A 16,280-nucleotide genomic window follows, 5' to 3' on the forward strand; every position below is an offset into this window, starting at 1 on the left:
AGATCAATGTGGAGCTATGTACAGGGAGTACCAGTACCAGATCAATGTGGAGCTATATACAGGGAGTACCAGTACCAGATCAATGTGGAGCCATATACAGGGAGTACCAGTACCAGATCAATGTGGAGCTATTTACAGGGAGTACCAGTACCAGATCAATGAAGCTGTATACAGGGAGTACCAGTACCAGATCAATGTGGAGCTATATACAGGGAGTACAAGTACCAGATCAATGTGGAGCTATATACAGGGAGTACCAGTACCAGATCAATGTGGAGCTATATACAGGGAGTACCAGTACCAGATCAATGTGGAACTATATACAGGGAGTACCAGTACCAGATCACTGTGGAGCTATATACAGGGAGTACCAGTAACAGATCAATATGGAGCTATATACAGGGAGTACCAGTACCAGATCAATGTGGAGCTATATACAGGGAGTACCAGTACCAGATCAATGTGGAGCTATATACAGGGAGTATCAGTACCAGATCAATGTGGAGCTATATACAGGGAGTACCAGTACCAGATCAATGTGGATCTATATACAGGGAGTACCAGTACCAGATCAATGTGGAGCTATATACAGGGAGTACCAGTACCAGATCAATGTGGATCTATATACAGGGAGTACCAGTACCAGATCAATGTGGAGCTATATACAGGGAGTACCAGTACCAGATCAATGTGGAGCTATATACAGGGAGTACCGGTACCAGATCAATGTGGAGCTATATACAGGGAGTACCAGTATCAGATCAATGTGGAGCTATATACAGGGAGTACCAGTACCAGATCAATGTGGAGCTATATACAGGGAGTACCGGTACCAGATCAATGAAGCTATATACAGGGAGTACCAGTACCAGATCAATGTGGAGCTATATACAGGGAGTACCAGTACCAGATCAATGTGGAGCTATATACAGGGAGTACCAGTACCAGATCAATGAAGCTATATACAGGGAGTACCAGTACCAGATCAATGTGGAGCTATATACAGGGAGTACCAGTACCAGATCAATGTGGAGCTATATACAGGGAGTACCAGTACCAGATCAATGTGGAGCTATATACATGGAGTACTAGTACCAGATCACTGTGGAGCTATATACAGGGAGTACCAGTACCAGATCAATGTGGATCTATATACAGGGAGTGCCAGTATCAGATCAATGAAGCTATATACAGGGAGTACCAGTACCAGATCAATGTGGAGCTAAATACAGGGAGTACCAGTACCAGATCAATGTGGAGCCATATACAGGGAGTACCAGTACCAGATCAATGTGGAGCTATATACAAGGAGTACCAGTACCAGATCAATGTGGAGCTAAATACAGGGAGTACCAGTACCAGATCAATGTGGAGCTATATACAGGGAGTACCAGTACCAGATCAATGTGGAGCTATATACAGGAAGTACCAGTACCAGATCAATGTGGAGCTATATACAGGGAGTACCAGTACCAGATCAATGTGGAGCTATATACAGGGAGTACCAGTACCAGATCACTGTGGAGCTATATATAGGGAGTACCAGTACCAGATCAATGTGGAGCTATGTACAGGGAGTACCAGTACCAGATCAATGTGGAGCTATATACAGGGAGTACCAGTACCAGATCAATGTGGAGCCATATACAGGGAGTACCAGTACCAGATCAATGTGGAGCTATTTACAGGGAGTACCAGTACCAGATCAATGAAGCTGTATACAGGGAGTACCAGTACCAGATCAATGTGGAGCTATATACAGGGAGTACAAGTACCAGATCAATGTGGAGCTATATACAGGGAGTACCAGTACCAGATCAATGTGGAGCTATATACAGGGAGTACCAGTACCAGATCAATGTGGAACTATATACAGGGAGTACCAGTACCAGATCACTGTGGAGCTATATACAGGGAGTACCAGTAACAGATCAATATGGAGCTATATACAGGGAGTACCAGTACCAGATCAATGTGGAGCTATATACAGGGAGTACCAGTACCAGATCAATGTGGAGCTATATACAGGGAGTATCAGTACCAGATCAATGTGGAGCTATATACAGGGAGTACCAGTACCAGATCAATGTGGAGCTATATACAGGGAGTACCAGTACCAGATCAATGTGGATCTATATACAGGGAGTACCAGTACCAGATCAATCTGGAGCTATATACAGGGAGTACCAGTAACAGATCAATGTGGAGCTATATACAGGGAGTACCAGTACCAGATCAATGTGGATCTATATACAGGGAGTACCAGTACCAGATCAATGTGGATCTATATACAGGGAGTACCAGTACCAGATCAATGTGGAGCTATATACAGGGAGTACCAGTACCAGATCAATGTGGATCTATATACAGGGAGTACCAGTACCAGATCAATGTGGAGCTATATACAGGGAGTACCAGTACCAGATCAATGTGGAGCTATATACAGGGAGTACCGGTACCAGATCAATGTGGAGCTATATACAGGGAGTACCAGTACCAGATCAATGTGGAGCTATATACAGGGAGTACCAGTACCAGATCAATGTGGAGCTATATACAGGGAGTACCGGTACCAGATCAATGAAGCTATATACAGGGAGTACCAGTACCAGATCAATGTGGAGCTATATACAGGGAGTACCAGTACCAGATCAATGTGGAGCTATATACAGGAGTACCAGTACCAGATCAATGAAGCTATATACAGGGAGTACCAGTACCAGATCAATGTGGAGCTATATACAGGGAGTACCAGTACCAGATCAATGTGGAGCTATATACAGGGAGTACCAGTACCAGATCAATGTGGAGCTATATACATGGAGTACCAGTACCAGATCACTGTGGAGCTATATATAGGGAGTACCAGTACCAGATCAATGTGGAGCTATGTACAGGGAGTGCCAGTATCAGATCAATGAAGCTATATACAGGGAGTACCAGTACCAGATCAATGTGGAGCTAAATACAGGGAGTACCAGTACCAGATCAATGTGGAGCCATATACAGGGAGTACCAGTACCAGATCAATGTGGAGCTATATACAAGGAGTACCAGTACAAGATCAATGTGGAGCTAAATACAGGGAGTACCAGTACCAGATCAATGTGGAGCTATATACAGGGAGTACCAGATCAATGTGGAGCTATATACAGGGAGTACCAGTACCAGATCAATGTGGAACTATATACAGGCAGTACCAGTACCAGATCACTGTGGAGCTATATACAGGGAGTACCAGTACCAGATCAATGTGGAGCTATATACAGGGAGTACCAGTACCAGATCAATGTGGAGCTATATACAGGAAGTACCAGTACCAGATCAATGTGGAGCTATATACAGGGAGTACCAGTACCAGATCAATGTGGAGCTATATACAGGGAGTACCAGTACCAGATCACTGTGGAGCTATATATAGGGAGTACCAGTACCAGATCAATGTGGAGCTATGTACAGGGAGTACCAGTACCAGATCAATGTGGAGCTATATACAGGGAGTACCAGTACCAGATCAATGTGGAGCCATATACAGGGAGTACCAGTACCAGATCAATGTGGAGCTATTTACAGGGAGTACCAGTACCAGATCAATGAAGCTGTATACAGGGAGTACCAGTACCAGATCAATGTGGAGCTATATACAGGGAGTACAAGTACCAGATCAATGTGGAGCTATATACAGGGAGTACCAGTACCAGATCAATGTGGAGCTATATACAGGGAGTACCAGTACCAGATCAATGTGGAACTATATACAGGGAGTACCAGTACCAGATCACTGTGGAGCTATATACAGGGAGTACCAGTAACAGATCAATATGGAGCTATATACAGGGAGTACCAGTACCAGATCAATGTGGAGCTATATACAGGGAGTACCAGTACCAGATCAATGTGGAGCTATATACAGGGAGTATCAGTACCAGATCAATGTGGAGCTATATACAGGGAGTACCAGTACCAGATCAATGTGGAGCTATATACAGGGAGTACCAGTACCAGATCACTGTGGAGCTATATACAGGCAGTACCAGTACCAGATCAATGTGGAGCTATATACAGGGAGTACCAGATCACTGTGGAGCTATATACAGGGAGTACCAGTACCAGATCAATGTGGAGCTATATACAGGGAGTACCAGATCACTGTGGAGCTATATACAGGGAGTACCAGTACCAGATCAATGTGGAGCTATATACAGGGAGTACCAGTACCAGATCAATGTGGAGCTATATACAGGGAGTATCAGTACCAGATCAATGTGGAGCTATATACAGGGAGTACCAGTACCAGATCAATGTGGAGCTATATACAGGGAGTACCAGTACCAGATCAATGTGGAGCTATGTACAGGGAGTACCAGTACCAGATCAATGTGGAGCTATATACAGGGAGTACCAGTACCAGATCAATGTGGAGCTATATACAGGGAGTACCAGTACCAGATCAATGTGGAGCTATATACAGGGAGTACCAGTACCAGATCACTGTGGAGCTATATACAGGGAGTACCAGTACCAGATCAATGTGGAGCTATATACAGGGAGTACCAGATCACTGTGGAGCTATATACAGGGAGTACCGGTACCAGATCAATGTGGAGCTATATACAGGGAGTACCAGTACCAGATCAATGTGGAGCTATATACAGGGAGTACCAGTACCAGATCAATGTGGAGCTGTATACAGGGAGTACCAGTACCAGATCAATGAAGCTATATACAGGGAGTACCAGTACCAGATCAATGTACAGGGAGTACCAGTACCAGATCAATGAAGCTATATACAGGGAGTACCAGTACCAGATCACTGTGGAGCTATATACAGGGAGTACCAGTACCAGATCAATGTGGAGCTAAATACAGGGAGTACCAGTACCAGATCAATGTGGAGCTATATACAGGGAGTACCAGTACCAGATCAATGAAGCTATATACAGGGAGTACCAGTACCAGATCAATGTGGAGCTATATACAGGGAGTACCAGTACCAGATCAATGAAGCTATATACAGGGAGTACCAGTACCAGATCAATGTGGAGCTATATACAGGGAGTACCAGTACCAGATCAATGTGGAGCTATATACAGGGAGTACCAGTACCAGATCAATGTGGAGCTATGTACAGGGAGTACCAGTACCAGATCAATGTGGAGCTATATACAGGGAGTACCAGTACCAGATCAATGTGGAGCTAAATACAGGGAGTACCAGTACCAGATCAATGTGGAGCTATATACAGGGAGTACCAGTACCAGATCAATGAAGCTATATACAGGGAGTACCAGTACCAGATCAATGTGGAGCTATATACAGGGAGTACCAGTACCAGATCAATTAAGCTATATACAGGGAGTACCAGTACCAGATCAATGTGGAGCTATATACAGGGAGTACCAGTACCAGATCAATGTGGAGCTATATACAGGGAGTACCAGTACCAGATCAATGTGGAGCTATGTACAGGGAGTACCAGTACCAGATCAATGTGGAGCTATATACAGGGAGTACCAGTACCAGATCAATGTGGAGCTATATACAGGGAGTACCAGTACCAGATCAATGTGGAGCTATATACAGGGAGTACCAGTACCAGATCAATGTGGAGCTATATACAGGGAGTACCAGTACCAGATCAATGTGGAGCTATGTACTGGGAGTACCAGTACCAGATCAATGTGGAGCTATATACAGGGAGTACCAGTACCAGATCAATGTGGAGCTATATACAGGGAATACCAGTACCAGATCAATGTGGAGCTATGTACAGGGAGTACCAGTGCCAGATCAATGTGGAGCTATATACAGGGAGTACCAGTACCAGATCAATGTGGAGCTATATACAGGGAGTACCAGTACCAGATCAATGTGGAGCTATATACAGGGAGTACCAGTACCAGATCAATGTGGAGCTATATACAGGGAGTACCAGTACCAGATCAATGTGGAGCTATATACAGGGAGTACCAGTACCAGATCAATGTGGAGCTATATACAGGGAGTACCAGTACCAGATCAATGTGAAGCTATATACAGGGAGTACCAGTACCAGATCAATGTGGAGCTATATACAGGGAGTACCAGTACCAGATCAATGTGGAGCTATGTACAGGGAGTACCAGTACCAGATCAATGTGGAGCTATATACAGGGAGTACCAGTACCAGATCAATGAAGCTATATACAGGGAGTACCAGTACCAGATCAATGTGGAGCTATATACAGGGAGTACCATTACCAGATCAATGTGGAGCTAAATACAGGGAGTACCAGTACCAGATCAATGTGGAGCTATATACAGGGAGTACCAGTACCAGATCAATGAAGCTATATACAGGGAGTACCAGTACCAGATCAATGTGGAGCTATATACAGGGAGTACCAGTACCAGATCAATGTGGAGCTATATACAGGGAGTACCAGTACCAGATCAATGTGGAGCTATATACAGGGAGTACCAGTACCAGATCAATGTGGAGCTATGTACAGGGAGTACCAGTACCAGATCAATGTGGAGCTATATACAGGGAGTACCAGTACCAGATCAATGTGGAGCTATATACAGGGAGTACCAGTACCAGATCAATGTGGAGCTATATACAGGGAGTACCAGTACCAGATCAATGTGGTGCTATATTCAGGGAGTACCAGTACCAGATCAATGTGGAGCTATATACAGGGTGTACCGGTACCAGATCACTGTGGAGCTATATACAGGGAGTACCAGTACCAGATCACTGTGGAGCAATATACAGGGAGTACCGGTACCAGATCAATGTGGAGCTATATACAGGGAGTACCGGTACCAGATCAATGTGGAGCTATATACAGGGAGTACCAGTACCAGATCAATGTGGAGCTATATACAGGGAGTACCAGTAACAGATCAATGTGGACCTATGTACAGGGAGTACCAGTACCATATCAATGTGGAGCTATATACAGGGAGTACCAGTACCAGATCAATGTGGAGCTATGTACAGGGAGTACCAGTACCAGATCAATGTGGAGCTATATACAGGGAGTACCAGTACCAGATCAATGTGGAGCTATATACAGGGAATACCAGTACCAGATCAATGTGGAGCTATGTACAGGGAGTACCAGTACCAGATCAATGTGGAGCTATATACAGGGAGTACCAGTACCAGATCAATGAAGCTATATACAGGGAGTACCAGTACCAGATCAATGTGGAGCTATATACAGGGAGTACCAGTACCAGATCAATGTGGAGCTATATACAGGGAGTACCAGTACCAGATCAATGTGGAGCTATATACAGGGAGTACCAGTACCAGATCACTGTGGAGCTATATATAGGGAGTACCAGTACCAGATCAATGTGGAGCTATATACAGGGAGTACCAGTACCAGATCAATGTGGAGCTATATACAGGGAGTACCAGTACCATGATGTGTAAAAGTGTGTGTGTAATGTGTATGTATGTGTGTTTGTGTTGTGTTGGTATCCGTGTGTGTGTGTGAATGTGTGTGTGTTATGTGTGTGTGTGAATGTGTGTTGGTTTTGTGTGGGAGTGTCAATGTAGTGTGTGTGACTGAGTGTGCATATTATGTGTATAGTCTAGTGAGTGTGTATATGGTGTGTATAGTCTAGTGAGTGTGTATATGGTGTGTATAGTCTAGTGAGTGTGCATATTATGTGTATAGTCTAGTGAGTGTGTATATGGTGTGTATAGTCTAGTGAGTGTGTATATGGTGTGTATAGTCTAGTGAGTGTGTATATGGTGTGTATAGTCTAGTGAGTGTGTATATGGTGTGTATAGTCTAGTGAGTGTGTATGGTGTGTATAGTCTAGTGAGTGTGTATATGGTGTGTATAGTCTAGTGAGTGTGTATATGGTGTGTATGGCTATTATGACTTGTGGGTAGAAGTTGTCTTGGAGCCTGTTGGTCTGAGAGCCGATGCTCTGGTACCGTTTGCTGGACGGTAGCAGAGTGAACAGTCTATGACTTGGGTGGCTGGAGTCTTTGGCAATTTTTCGGGCCTTCCTCTAACACCACCTGATAAAAAGTTCCTGGATGGCAGGGAGTTCGGCCCCAGTGATGTACTGGGCTGTCCGCACCACCCTCTGTAGGGCTTTGCGGTCAAGGGCGGTACCTTTGCCATACCAAGCGGTGATGCAGCCAGTTAAGATGCTCTCGATGGTGCAGCTGTAGAACTTTTTGAGCTATTCCATAGCTGCTGTAATGCAACAACAGTAGGTCAGCATTTCACCACAGCTAAGGGAGCTAGTGAATGAGGAGAGGCTCATAGCCATGCACACAGGTATGCATTCACTCACTCACACACACACACACACACACACGCACCTGTGTGAGGCCCACCCTCCTGACCTGCCACCCCCCCACCCCCCTCCCCAGGAGATCTGTCTGTGTGACCCTCCAGTAGTCATGGCCCTGGTGGACGGTCCTACAGGGGAGAACGACAACATGATCTGTGTGGCCTACAAACACCAGTTTGACCTGATCAACGAGAGCACCGGGGACGCATACCGGCTACACCATGTAGACGCCAACCGGGTGAGACCTCCTAACAATATGATTTATGTTGTTATTTACATGACCTTCCACTAACCTGGTTGGTTGACTGAGAAGATAGCTCAACAATGAAGGGGAAGAGTTACAGTTTAGAGGAGAACAGTTAAAGATGGGCCAATGAATGACAATTGAGTAGAATAAATTCAATACAGTGCTCTTCTCTGCCATGTGCACACAGGTCAACTTTGTGGCAGCCATCGATGTGTACGAGGATGGGGAGGCTGGTCTTTTGTTGTGTTACAATTGTGAGTCTCCATTTATCTGGGGTATTTCTACACTCTACACTGTTAGAAAATAACGGTACGGTATTATTACTGGGTTATAAAAATACAAAAATACACATAATGTACCTTCAGAGGTACACATAATGATGTCACATGGTACTGTTCGGTACCTTTTAGGGTACATGTGCGAATAAAGAGTATAATGGTACATTTTTGTACCCCATATTTTACCCTAATACTTGTAGGCTGTATTAGGGTAAAACTACCCCTCAAAATAAGGCCTTATGAAGAGATGAATTATATTGATAACATACACCTTGGAATTCACTTGGTGAAGGCCACCGGACAGAACATGAAGGAATTCACTTGGTGAAGGCCACAGGACAGAAAATGAAGAAATTCACTTGGTGAAGGCCACCGGACAGAACATGAAGGAATTCACTTGGTGAAGGCCACCGGACAGAACATGAAGGAATTCACTTGGTGAAGGCCACCGGACAGAACATGAAGGAATTCACTTGGTGAAGGCCACAGGACAGAAAATGAAGGAATTCACTTGGTGAAGGCCACCGGACAGAACATGAAGGAATTCACTTGGTGAAGGCCACAGGACAGAACATGAAGGAATTCACTTGGTGAAGGCCACAGGACAGAAAATTAAGAAATTCACTTGGTGAAGGCCACCGGACAGAACATGAAGGAATTCACTTGGTGAAGGCCACCGGACAGAACATGAAGGAATTCACTTGGTGAAGGCCACCGGACAGAACATGAAGAAATTCACTTGGTGAAGGCCACCGGACAGAAAATGAAGGAATTCACTTGGTGAAGGCCACCGGACAGAACATGAAGGAATTCACTTGGTGAAGGCCACCGGACAGAACATGAAGGAATTCACTTGGTGAAGGCCACCGGACAGAACATGAAGAAATTCACTTGGTGAAGGCCACCGGACAGAAAATGAAGGAATTCACTTGGTGAAGGCCACCGGACAGAACATGAAGGAATTCACTTGGTGAAGGCCACCGGACAGAAAATGAAGAAATTCACTTGGTGAAGGCCACAGGACAGAAAATGAAGAAATTCACTTGGTGAAGGCCACCGGACAGAACATGAAGGAATTCACTTGGTGAAGGCCACCGGACAGAACATGAAGGAATTCACTTGGTGAAGGCCACCGGACAGAACATGTAGGAATTCACTTGGTGAAGGCCACCGGACAGAACATGAAGGAATTCACTTGGTGAAGGCCACCGGACAGAACATGAAGGAAGTCACTTGGTGAAGGCCACCGGACAGAAAATGAAGAAATTCACTTGGTGAAGGCCACCGGAAAGAACATGAAGGAATTCACTTGGTGAAGGCCACCGGACAGAACATGAAGAAATTCACTTGGTGAAGGCCACCGGACAGAACATGAAGGAATTCACTTGGTGAAGGCCACAGGACAGAAAATGAAGAAATTCACTTGGTGAAGGCCACCGGACAGAACATGAAGGAATTCAACAACAAATACAGTCATGGTTGGTAACCTCATAGGCAAGGCACACTGGAAAATGATATTGGAGGCATTCATTAGTTATTTTTGGCCACTCATGAGTAAAAGTGTTGTACCAGTTTAAGTGGTCTATCAGAAGTACATGTTTGTCACTTATAGAGAACATATTGCTTTGTCACTGTAGTGTTACGATATCAAGGCAAAAAGCATGCTTTTGTACCTGTGGAGAAAGGTACTCTCTGAGGTATGAACTGGGGTACAGTTATGCACCTATAACTAAAAGTACAAAGGAGATTCCTTACAGTGAGATTCCACCCCAGGGACCAGTGGTTGTACTCCTTTAGGACCAAGTCTAAACCTTTATTTCTGAGGGTGTAGTAACGTTTCAATATATATTATCTATTGTCCTCAACACCCATAAATACAAGGTTCCTATATATACACGGTTCCTATATATACAAGGTTCCTATATATACAAGGTTCCTATATATACAAGGTTCCTATATATACAAGGTTCCAATATATACAAGGTTCCTATATATACAAGGTTCCTATATATACAAGGTTCCTATATATACAAGGTTTCTATATATACAAGGTGCCTATATATACAAGGTTCCTATATATACAAGGTTCCTATATATACAAGGTTCCTATTTATACAAGGTTCCTATATATACAAGGTTTCTATATATACAAGGTTCCTATATATACAAGGTTCCTATATATATACACAAGTTTCCTATATATACTAGGTTCCTATATATACAAGGTTCCTATATATACAAGGTTCCTATATATACAAGATTCCTATATATACAAGGTTTCTATATATACAAGGTTCCTATTTATACAAGGTTCCTATATATACAAGGTTCCTATATATACAAGGTTTCTATATATACAAGGTTCCTATATATATATACAAGGTTCCTATATATATACAAGGTTCCTATATATACAAGGTTCTTATATATACAAGGTTCCTATATATACAAGGTTCCTATATATACAAGGTTCCTATATATACAAGGTTCCTATATATATACAAGGTTCCTATATATATACAAGGTTCCTATATATACTAGGTTCCTATATATACAAGGTTCCTATATATACAAGGTTCCTATATATACAAGGTTCCTATATATACAAGGTTCCTATATATATAAGGTTCCTATATATACAAGGTTCCTATATATACAAGGTTCCTATATATACAAGGTTCCTATATATACAAGGTTCCTATATATACAAGGTTCCTATATATACAAGGTTCCTATATATACAAGGTTCCTATATATACAAGGTTCCTATATATACAAGGTTCCTATATATATAAGGTTCCTATATATATAAGGTTCCTATATATACAAGGTTCCTATATATATAAGGTTCCTATATATATAAGGTTCCTATATATACAAGGTTCCTATATATATAAGGTTCCTATATATACAAGGTTAACGACTGTGTTTCTAGATTTAGACTTATGTTTCTAAACTCGTCTTTCTGTGCAGATACTTGTTCCTATTATGACTTAACAATGACATGGTATAAAGGTATATCGGGTCACTAATATATCCATTCTAATACTGTATATCTCATATGTTCCCCAGATATCTGTTCCTATAAGAAGGTGTGTCCGTTCAATGGGTCCACCCCTATGATCCAGTCTAACGCCTCTGACTTACACTTCAGCTGGAACCAGATGCCCAACGCCATCGGTGAGTAGCACTGGTAACCATAGCAACCAGCAGCCCCACCCTACCCCTCCCCACACCCCGCTCCTTCCCTTGGTCAGCCCAGCCTCCGGCCCTGGCCTGAGCCCCGTCACCATGGTAACATGCAGCGGGTGGCCACCCAGGCTAGGTCGTCCAGAGTGTTTGTCTGTGTCTGTTTGTGTCTGTGTTTGTTTCTGATGATGAAAGCAGAGAATGGCTGTCTAAAGATACATTACACAAGCTACAGTTTCTCTTATGTTAGTATGTGTATGTTTGTACTGTCATGCTGCTTTGACAAACCAATTTTACCCATAGGATTAATTTATTAGGACATTATCTATCCAAACCATCTATCTGAATCTATCAACTCCATTTAGCCAGGTGTTCTTCAGAATGTTGATGCTGTGCTTTGGAATCATAATTACTTCATAGTCATGCACTCATTATTACTGTTGATTCTCCGTTCTGCCTGTAAATGCACTTTTTCTTCTACTATGTCAGCGCATGGGATGTTAATTGTTTATTCAATAACAGGAAGTTGTTGTTGTGTTAGTGTGTGCGTTCCCCTACATCTTGGCCTTCACCACTGACTCCATTGAGATCCGGCTGGTTGTCAACGGTAACCTGGTCTACACAGCTGTCGTGCCAGAGCTCCAGCTGACTGCCTCCAGGGTGAGTTTGATTGACAGGGGGAAGTGTCCAATCATGATTGTAATGAATCTGAGTTATAAAGAGCTTTTCCTACACAACACAAAAGAGAAAGAGAGAGAGAAAGTGTGTGTGTGCGTGCGCACGTGTGTGTGCGTGCATGCGTTCACGAGCGTGTATGTGCCTGTCCGTGTGTGTGTGTGTGTGTGTGTGTGTGTGTGTGTGTGTGTGTGTGTGTGTGTGTGTGTTTTTAGAAACAAAATTCTTAGCAATCCTATTTCAATCAGTCTTTATTATCCCGGAGGGACCACACATAAACACTATCAAACACAACTCATACACAACAGAAGGACACATGCAGACTGTACCATTCAACAAAATGAAACACTATCTCATCATGTTGTAGCATGTTGTTGGATTCTAGCTGGAAATAGACTGATACATGTTACCACACTAGAACTTATTGATGACTTTACATGTATAAGGAATGTGTATGTTGGGGTCAATGAAGGGTGGATAGGAACTTGGTGTATGGAAAGTTACTGAGTGAGACAGAAAGTTCATATTCTGTTCACATGTTTCTAAGGAGGGAGGTGAAGGGTAACAGTTAGTGACAAGACACCTCTGGGAGGGAGGCCAAAGGGGCCCACCCCAACAACCCTCCTACTACAGTCCTATCTCACATACGTACACTTCCACGCCCACCAAGGTTCTAGCATCAGGCAGGGCCATGATTACACCAGTGAGAGGAACCAATTAAGTTCCTGCCTAGCAACAGGGATGTCTAGATGTGTAAGGAGTTGACCCCACCTAGTAGGAGGTTATAAATATATGTGATTGTGTAATCATGCTTTGTCTTTGCAGCTGTTGGACCCAATGGGTGAATACATTTGGTTTGAGCTTTTCCTAGTTGTCCGTTTGAGTTTTTACTCTGTTTGTTCAGAACCTAAGACAGGTGATGGTATTATTTCACTAACCAACACCTCTCTCTCTCTCTCTCTCTCTCTCTCTCTCTCTCTCTCTCTCTCTTTCTCTCTCTCATTCTTTATCTCCCTCTTCATCTTTCCCCACTTTCTCTTTCACTATCACTCTCTATCTTTCCATCTACCTCTATTAATCTTTCTCCTTCTCCACTTTTTCTCCTCCTCGCCATTTCCTTCAATCCCTTCATCTCTCCCTATCCCTCTCCCCCCATCCCCTCCATCAGTCAGACATCTACTTTGTGTCGTCCGCTCCGGTTAACTCTGCCTCCAACTGCAGCTCCCGGGACACCAGTTCCCAGAGTTCCCCACAGACGCCCACCGGCTACGAGATGCCCGTGTTCCCATCGCCGCTCGGAGACGGTAAGCCTCGCCAAGCAACCAATCACGTTGTAGGATGACAATACAATTGGAAACACACACTTCATCTGCGTCATTTTGGGGGACTGCAGTAGTTAGTGTGTGTAACACACACATCATATGTATGCGCACGTACTCCAGAGTGCTAGTGTGTTACTCTGGACAGAGAGTTGGGTGTGGGACCTGAACTGGGTGTAGTATATAGCATGGGACCTGAACTGGGCTTTAGAGGGGGTAGAGTGTAATATATATCATGGGACCTGAACTGGGTTTTAGAGGGTGTAGGGTGTAGTATATAGCATGGGACCTGAACTGGGCTTTAGAGGGTGTAGGGTGTAGTATATAGCATGGGACCTGAACTGGGCTTTAGAGGGTGTAGGGTGTAGTATATAGCATGGGACCTGAACTGGGCTTTAGAGGGTGAAGCAATGTGTCACCTGCCACATCATTATGATGATGCAAAATAGCACAAGATAGTTTTTGAGTTCCCCTTTAAGATTCTGCCATCTTCTATCTGGTCCTTCTTCTCTTTTCTATTGGTCAACTCTAGTCTTGGAACACTACTAGAACCAATAACATCCCTGTAGTGTTGATCTTTCCAGCTCTGGGGGTGGTGGTGTTAATACTACTGAATGTGTGTGTTCTGTCATACCAGAGTGTGTGTGTGTATTACATAACCTTGTTCTGGTCCCTGGTTCAGATTCTATACGGATCCCCTATGGTACCAAGCTATCCCTGTACATGTCTAAGGATGCCGAAGGTACTTCAAGGAGTCTCCCACTGCTCCTCCGGTTTGTCCCAAATGGCATTGTTTTCCTTATATAGTGCACTACTTCTGACCAGAGCCCTGGCCCCTGGTCAGAAGCAGTGCACTATATAGGGAATCAGGTGCCATTTGGGACACAGCCCTCCCTCTTCATCTAGCTGCACATGCTGCCCTACTAACATGCACGGAAAATAACTCACCTTTTAGTTTTTTTTATATGAAGCGGCATGTTTGACTGAATGTCAGTTGAATGTTAAGTGAACATTCTGTCTTCCCCATCACACCTTCTCTCTGTCAGAGTGACTGGGAAATGGAGAGAGTGAAAAAGTAAAAAAGGAAAGAAGAAATGGAGGATAGAGAGGGGGAGAGTGAGAGATGGAGAGAGAGGTAGAGAGATGCGGATTCAGAAAGGTATGCATGTGAGAGAGATGGGAGAATGTTTGCGATAGAGAGAGAGAGAAGAGGGGGAATGAAAGAGAGAGAAAGAGAGAGCAAGACAGAGGGGAGGAGAAGACACGTCTGCCGCAGCATGATTTACAGATTGCACTGTCACCATGGAAACTTTTGTCAAAACCCCCTCTCCCATTCAGAGTGGTGGTCTAAATAGAGGTGCCACAATCTAGGGGGAAGGAGGGAGAGATTGAGGGGGGGCTGACAAAAATCCCATCCTCTAACCGACTGCCTATGCCTGCCGTTTCTGCTCTATGGGGAGAGCTGCTTTTCCACTGGTAGACAATTGGCTCACTTTGAGATCAGATTTGTTGACACCAGTAACATGTGAATACAAAATGCTGAGACTGATGTGTGGATTGGACAGTCAAACTACCTCTAGTAGTATTCCACCAATCCTGAACCATGTTTAATCATGGAATCATATCCTATTCTGATTAGAGGATTGGACGGTTATAAAACATAACAAATCAAATATTCCAAAACTCTTATGGAGCCTTTATTTTGTTAGATTCTAGATCATTTACCCTGGAGCAGAAACGCATGTGGAATATATAGATCCACGCGATTATATATCCCAGATGGCTGCATGCTTTTTGTTGTTGGTATATTTCATATCTATTTGGTTTATTATTAATATTTCTGTCTGTCTGGTATTGTTACGGGAGAGAGGGGTCGGTAACAGTGAGTCAGTGAACCTGTCATAACAAAGGGAGTGACCCCTTTTCTCCCAGAATGCTGTTTGCGTCACCTTTGACCCCGTGACATTTCAGAACGGCGGTCTGTTTGGCGCAGTGCAGCCTTCCATCGCATCAGACAGTCACATAGCTGCGTGTGCGTTAGTATTACCATTCTGTCTTGATCTAGTGAAACACTGCATTAGACTATGAGCATTCACTGCCACCTAGTGGTTAGATTTAACCATTGCAAGCCAATACACCTGCATCATGTTCATTAGGGCAGAACGTAACAAAATGTTTTGCAACTTTCTTTTGGCACGTTGGGTGCCTAAAGATCCCACCCCTACTATAGTCTGGAATACAACAGACTATAGAGACTGGAATACA

General features: G+C 43.7%; 1 protein-coding gene across 5 annotated transcripts in view; it reads left to right on the forward strand.

Annotated features, from left to right (window-relative positions):
* garnl3 (GTPase activating Rap/RanGAP domain like 3) overlaps positions 1-16,280 on the forward strand; it is a 235,873-nt gene that overhangs the window by 173,112 nt on the left and 46,481 nt on the right. For 3 of the 5 annotated variants that reach the window (XM_045692952.2, XM_045692961.2, XM_045692965.2), the window contains exons 23-28: positions 8,387-8,545; positions 8,742-8,808; positions 11,905-12,012; positions 12,563-12,681; positions 13,865-14,000; positions 14,698-14,757. In XM_045692952.2, the coding sequence (XP_045548908.1) occupies positions 8,387-8,545; positions 8,742-8,808; positions 11,905-12,012; positions 12,563-12,681; positions 13,865-14,000; positions 14,698-14,757 (649 nt within the window). The remainder of the gene's footprint in view (positions 1-8,386; positions 8,546-8,741; positions 8,809-11,904; positions 12,013-12,562; positions 12,682-13,864; positions 14,001-14,697; positions 14,758-16,280) is intronic. The other 2 variants (XM_045692967.2, XM_045692975.2) reach the window with 1 other exon arrangement.

The sequence above is a fragment of the Salmo salar genome, chromosome 01, assembly GCF_965601325.2.
Source record: "Salmo salar chromosome 01, fSalSal1, whole genome shotgun sequence".
NCBI classification, from domain to species: domain Eukaryota; kingdom Metazoa; phylum Chordata; class Actinopteri; order Salmoniformes; family Salmonidae; genus Salmo; species Salmo salar.